This window comes from Polyodon spathula, chromosome 48 (genome assembly GCF_017654505.1).
Source record: "Polyodon spathula isolate WHYD16114869_AA chromosome 48, ASM1765450v1, whole genome shotgun sequence".
Taxonomy (NCBI): domain Eukaryota; kingdom Metazoa; phylum Chordata; class Actinopteri; order Acipenseriformes; family Polyodontidae; genus Polyodon; species Polyodon spathula.
The window spans coordinates 1,395,120-1,401,578 of NC_054581.1; the positions used below are offsets into that span (position 1 = coordinate 1,395,120).

Genomic DNA, 6,459 nt, shown 5'->3' on the forward strand with positions numbered 1-6,459 from the left:
ACAGACACACACACACACACACAGAGACAGACAGACAGACAGACAGACACACACAGAGGCAGACAGACAGAGAGTCCAGTTTTAAACTGATCTCAGATCTGCAGCTGCTAGTAACTGGTGTGCACAATCATTAAAAGAAGAAAGAAAAAAACAGATTTGCAAATTAACGCTAAAAGACTACAAATACCACAATTCCACCAAAAACTACATATCCGCACCGGAAGTACGCCTCTCCCTTGCGTCCGCTGGAAACACGACGCAGCAGCTGTGCTCTGAGAATCGCTTCCCCGGAGATGGCGGGAGACGAGTGAAAGTAAATATAAAAGATATTAAAAAATAAAACAATCAAACAAACAAACTGTCTCCTTAGTCTCCGCTCCGGACCCCCCCGTCCCCCGCTCCCCCCCCTTTAGTCGCTCGTAGCCAGAACTCAAACTTCCCTGGAAGTTCCAGCCCCTTGTTTTCTGGGTTTTTTTTTTTACCAAGTTTTTGTTTCGCCTCCAAACCCAGCTCGGACGGAGGTCGGGGGGGGGGGGGGGGGGGGGGGGGGGGGGGGGGGGGACCGGACATGGCCCGTGACTGTGGGGGGTTTTGGTGTGCGGCGCAGTGTGTGTACTGAACCCAAACGGAAACCCCCCCAAAACACACGCCGAGTCACACATTGACTTTAAAACGAAACGGGAAAGCGGACCTGCCAGGCAGCGTGTGTTGCTCGTCAGATTTAGTTTGTAACAGTTCAGAGATTACACGGGACATTTTAGTCCATTTTCATTCCATTTGTGTAATTAATTGTACGTCGTGTTTAGACACAGGAATACCGACGCAAATATAACAGCTGTGCAGGGATGGGAATCAGACTCCTGTCGCACAGCAGTGTGATCCAGTCCAGGTTTTGCTACCAGCTTGATCAGCCCCCAGTGTGTCTAGCTAACAAGCTCAGGTGTGTCTTGTTATTAAGACACACTAGTAAAACCAGAACTGGATCACACTGAGGAGTCTGATTTCCATCACGGGTGGTTTTCAAACTTATATTAGAAGTGTCTCCTTCGCCTAAGAGGGAACGACCTGCTTTGTAAACCACACCCTCTTGCATTAGATTATACTGAAAGTGAAGAAAGCTGGACTGGCTCAAACGGCATTGCAGTGGGAGTCATGTCATAAAGCGCACAGACGTTTTATTTCCGTGCCTGGACGGATTCACTGCATTGACCAGGGGCGACAGACTGAAGGGTGCGCGCTGTCTCCTGGCTTTCGTTCCACCCCGAGCTCTCAGTGACTCAGTTGGTCTAATGATTATTTTATTTATTTATTTGTATTATTTTCTCCCCTATTTAGTCATGTCCAATTATTTTTGGGATCAGCTCACCGCTACCACCACTCGGGACACCCCTCGGGAACACGCGCTGTCCTCCAAAGCGTGTGCCATCAACCTTGGGGGAAAAAAATATAAAATCCGCCCAGAAATGATCAAATCAGTAATGTTAACTGAGAGCTTAAGTTGGAATGAAAGGCTGAAGAGATCTCGAGGACCGAGCGTTGACCGTCCCGCTGTGTGCACCCTGTAGGTGAACTGTGCCCGCCGGACGCCATGCCAGCCCTCCTGGAACGCCCCAAACTGTCCAACGCCATGGCGCGGGCACTGCACCGCCACATCATGAGAGAGCGCGAACGCAAGAGGCAAGGTGAGTGCTCCCGGGCTTATATACGGACCAGCTGATCAGGCTGGGCGTAACGGTGCTCTTAATGGCTTTAAATGGCTTCAAATAAAAGCAGGTGAACAATCGAGACAGTTATTACTAAAATATCGATTCGAGTGCCATCGAAGGGATTGGAATTAAAAATCAGGAATCTACCCCAACCCTGGATGCTGAACATCAATCAATCTTTATTTTCTATAGCGCCTTTCATAGTGAAGCACCATCACAAAACGCTTTACAAGATAGTGAGGATCAATGCATAATACATTAAATACAGTGAAATACAGGGCAGAGCACACTCAATACAAACAGCATATAACACAATGCAGATACATTAAATACAGTGAAATACAGGGCAGAGCGCATTCAATACAAACAGCATATAACACAATGCAGATACATTAAATACAGTGAAATACAGGGCAGAGCACAGTCAATGCAAACAGCATATAACACAATGCAGATACATTAAATACAGGCATAATACACTGCATGTAAGGCTAGGATGTGAATTCTAGACATCTAGCATCTCCTGAGCTGTGTAGAAAAGTTGTGACTCTTTGCAGAGGAAGAGGAGGTGGATAAGATAATGGAGCAGAAGATGAAGGAGGAGGAGGAGAGGAAGAGGAAGAAGGAGATCGAGGAGAGGATGTCTCTGGAAGAGACCAAGGAGCAGGTGAGAGAGTTTGGAGGGGAGGACGACTCTGGAAGAGACCAAGGAGCAGGTGAGAGAGTTTGGAGGGGAGGACGTCTCTGGAAGAGACCAAGGAGCAGGTGAGAGAGTTTGGAGGGGAGGACGTCTCTGGAAGAGACCAAGGAGCAGGTGAGAGAGTTTGGAGGGGGGGACGTCTCTGGAAGAGACCAAGGAGCAGGTGAGAGAGTTTGGAGGGGGGGACGTCTCTGGAAGAGACCAAGGAGCAGGTGAGGTGAGTATCGCTTGATTGAATTGAAATCAGTTCTCAGTTCCAACACACGCACAAACACCTACCTTAACGATGGGGATGGGGTTGGGGATGGGGATAGAGATGGGGTTGGGGCATCAGAAGAATCGCATTGGGATGCAAGTTGAAAAGCCTGAACTGTCCCATACTGCCCCAGTGTACATGCAGTCATGTGATAACCCTACTTAAAGGGGTATAAATGAAGGCTTGTTACAGAGTACTAGAAGCCTGGCAAATACGATGCAACCTTGGCTTCACTTTCACAGTGCAGTCTCGTTGCTGTTGATCTTACAGTCCTGAACCCATTAAGCAGCACATTCATTTATCTTTGAAACAAATTCACAACCCAAGCTGTGCTGATGTGATGCATTCGAAATCAATCATTCTAGAAGTTTTCACATCTTTCTGAAGTGCATGTTTGCAGTATGTATTCCCAGGGTCCTGTTTGGAGGACAGACCAGTCAGACGTTCTCCTGTAAATCAGAGCCGTGAAATTTCATGCCGTCTATGAAGCTGAAGACATAAAAAACAGAGCCCAGGGGCTCAGCTCGGGGAAGGCGGCGCTCGTCTCTGCTGGACTCCTCCGGTCTTCTCTTGGTGCTCGTGTTCCCTCAGCCTGCTCAGAGCTGCTTCCTCACTCTCTCTCTCTCTCGTTCTCTCTCAGATCACGAAGATGAGGGAGAAGCTGCAGCTCCTGCAGGAGGAGAAGCACCAGCTGTTCCTGCAGCTCAAGAAGGTCCTGCATGAGGAGGAGAAGAGGAGGCGCAAAGAGCAGAGGTGAGTCCAGACAGCACCCTGCAGACCCATTGCACAGCACAGAGCAGAGTCCAGACAGCACCCTGCAGACCCATTGCACAGCACAGAGCAGAGTCCAGACAGCACCCTACAGTCCCATTGCACAGCACAGAGCAGAGTCCAGACAGCACCCTGCAGACCCATTGCACAGCACAGAGCAGAGTCCAGACAGCACCCTGCAGACCCATTGCACAGCACAGAGCAGAGTCCAGACAGCACCCTGCAGACCCATTGCACAGCACAGAGCAGAGTCCAGACAGCACCCTGCAGACCCATTGCACAGCACAGAGCAGAGTCCAGACAGCACCCTGCAGTCCCATTGCACAGCACAGAGCAGAGTCCAGACAGCACCCTGCAGACCCATTGCACAGCACAGAGCAGAGTCCAGACAGCACCCTGCAGACCCATTGCACAGCACAGAGCAGAGTCCAGACAGCACCCTGCAGACCCATTGCACAGCACAGAGCAGAGTCCAGACAGCACCCTGCAGACCCATTGCACAGCACAGAGCAGAGTCCAGACAGCACCCTGCAGACCCATTGCACAGAACAGAGCAGAGTCCAGACAGCACCCTGCAGTCCCATTGCACAGCACAGAGCAGTCCAGACAGCACCCTGCAGACCCATTGCACAGCACAGAGCAGAGTCCAGACAGCACCCTGCAGACCCATTGCACAGCACAGAGCAGAGTCCAGACAGCACCCTGCAGACCCATTGCACAGCACAGAGCAGAGTCCAGACAGCACCCTGCAGACCCATTGCACAGCACAGAGCAGAGTCCAGACAGCACCCTGCAGACCCATTGCACAGCACAGAGCAGAGTCCAGACAGCACCCTGCAGTCCCATTGCACAGCACAGAGCAGAGTCCAGACAGCACCCTGCAGACCCATTGCACAGCACAGAGCAGAGTCCAGACAGCACCCTGCAGACCCATTGCACAGCACAGAGCAGAGTCCAGACAGCACCCTGTAGACCCATTGCACAGCACAGAGCAGAGTCCAGACAGCACCCTGCACACCCATTGATAATCATTTCAGCCAAAAACTGACTTCAGATTTGCTTCTAGTGCTGTCTCAGGGGCTTTAGTCCTGGATGTCAGCATAAAGACACTGTGCAGGATCCAGACTAACGGGCAGCGTGGCGTGTTTTTTGTTTGTGTGTGTTTGGCAGCGATATGACCACTCTGACTTCTCAAACCTACCAGCAGGGAATGCCCCTCCATTCCAGCCCACACCACCTGATCATGCAGGGTGAGTACTAATTAGTTAGTTAATTAGCAGAGGCTTTTTAGCGACTTCCAGAGACTAAGGGGGGGTAAACTCTGCATCACCAACAACTGCTGCTGCAGAGTCTCTTCCAATAGGACCTCGTTTGTTTTGCGTCTCGTCCGAAGGACGGAGCACAAGGAGGTTCAGTGACTCGCTCAGGGTCCCACACACAGGGAGTCAGCGGCTGAGCCGGGATTTGAACCCCCTGGTGTCAAACCCCCTTTCTCTAACCACTGGACCCCCGAGCCTCCTCACAGAACAGTACAGGAGCTCCACAGGGCAGCATAGGGCGGGATTACAGAACAGAAGTACAGTATTCAAAACACATCTCCGAAATACAAAGTGAGGCTGACCTGACATGGCTTTAGAGAAAGAGTGAGAAGGAACAACAGGACAAAGTTTAGATATTTCAACAGGGAGAAGTTCTGTTTTAGTTGAAGTCGTTCGCTTCTTCAGTTTTATTACTCTAGTGCTGTTATTCCATTTCATCCAGATTCATTCTGTATGTGTTCTCCTCCCGCCCTGTCCACTCTCCCCCTCCCTCTCCTTCTCTCTCCTGTCCTATTCTCTCCACTCCTCTCCTCTTCTCCCTCCTCCTCTATCCCGTCCTATCCCCTCTCCTCTCTCTCTCCTCTCCCCTCCTCCCTGCCTTCTACTCCTCTCCTCCCCTCCTCCTGGCCTCTCCTCCCCTCCTGCCCTGGCCTCTCCCCTCCTGCCCTGCTCTCTCCTCTCCTCCCCCTCCTCTCTCCTCTCCTCCCCTCCTGCCCTGGCCTCTCCCCTCTCCTCTCACCTCTCCTCCTGTCTCCTCCTCTCTCCTCTCCTCCCCTCCTGCCCTGGCCTCTCCCCTCTCCTCTCACCTCTCCCCTCTTGTTTCCTCTCCTTCCCTCCTGCCCTGGCCTCTCCCCTCTCCTCTCCTGTCTCCTCCCCTCTCCTCTCACCTCTCCTCCCCTCTCCTCTCCTGTCCTCCCCCTCTCCTCTCCTCTCCTCCCCCTTCCCCTTCTCTCCTCCCCTCCACTTCAGGGAGTCCAGTGAATCACAGTCGCTCCAGCGCTCTCCCCAGTGAACGCAGTAAGCAGCTCTTCCAGGCGCCAGTCATTTCGGTAAGAACTCGGGGAGTGTCTCAAAACTACCTGATGACCTTGTTTTTTTCAGGGAGTGTCTCAAAACTACCTGATGACCTTTCACTTGTTAGAGTCACTCGCATGGTAACAGTTACTTTGAATGAACCGTGTAAGGTAAAATCATTACTTGTGCTATTTGTCAACTCTTAAATTAGAGTCAACTAATAAGTGAGATAGGGGGAAGCAGCTAATCATATCAACTCAAAATCACATTTATTTGTTGTTCAAGACCCATTTCGTTTGCTGCATGTAGCTGTGTAGAGCTTTTGGTGCTGAAACTGAATCGTGAGAGCAGCGTTTGGTGGTTTTGTGTCACGTGACAGGGGCGTCACTACCAGAGCCAGCCAGGCTTCAGTGGCGGAACCGCAGAACACGGGCAGTACCAGAGCAGCCAATCAGCACACGGCACCTATAGCGTGAGCCAATCACAGCACGCCTCTCAATACGCCCCCGGGCAGCCTGTGCCAGTGAGCTATGCAGGGAGCCCCCAGCTTCGAGGTACTGAGACCTTATGCGTCTGTCTCTGCGTCTCTGTGTCTTTGTCTGTCTGTGTGTCTGTCTCTCTGTGTGTCTGTCTCGCTACGTGTCTTTGTCTCTGTGTATCTGTTTCTCTGCGTGTCTCTGCAGTTTGTGACTC

General features: G+C 51.4%; 1 protein-coding gene across 7 annotated transcripts in view; it reads left to right on the forward strand.

The window, feature by feature from the left end:
* The first annotated feature begins 224 nt into the window (after positions 1–224).
* The window catches only part of LOC121306622 (G protein pathway suppressor 2-like), an 8,512-nt gene continuing 2,277 nt past the window's right edge, over positions 225–6,459 (forward strand). For 5 of the 7 annotated variants that reach the window (XM_041238435.1, XM_041238438.1, XM_041238440.1 and 2 more), the window contains exons 1-7: positions 225–313; positions 1,566–1,682; positions 2,264–2,373; positions 3,303–3,415; positions 4,604–4,683; positions 5,722–5,801; positions 6,146–6,320. In XM_041238435.1, coding sequence (XP_041094369.1) covers positions 1,589–1,682; positions 2,264–2,373; positions 3,303–3,415; positions 4,604–4,683; positions 5,722–5,801; positions 6,146–6,320 — 652 coding nt within the window. In that variant the 5' untranslated portion in view covers positions 225–313; positions 1,566–1,588. Of the gene's footprint in view, positions 314–1,565; positions 1,683–2,263; positions 2,619–3,302; positions 3,416–4,603; positions 4,684–5,721; positions 5,802–6,145; positions 6,321–6,459 lie in introns of those variants that run through there. The other 2 variants (XM_041238437.1, XM_041238441.1) reach the window with 2 other exon arrangements.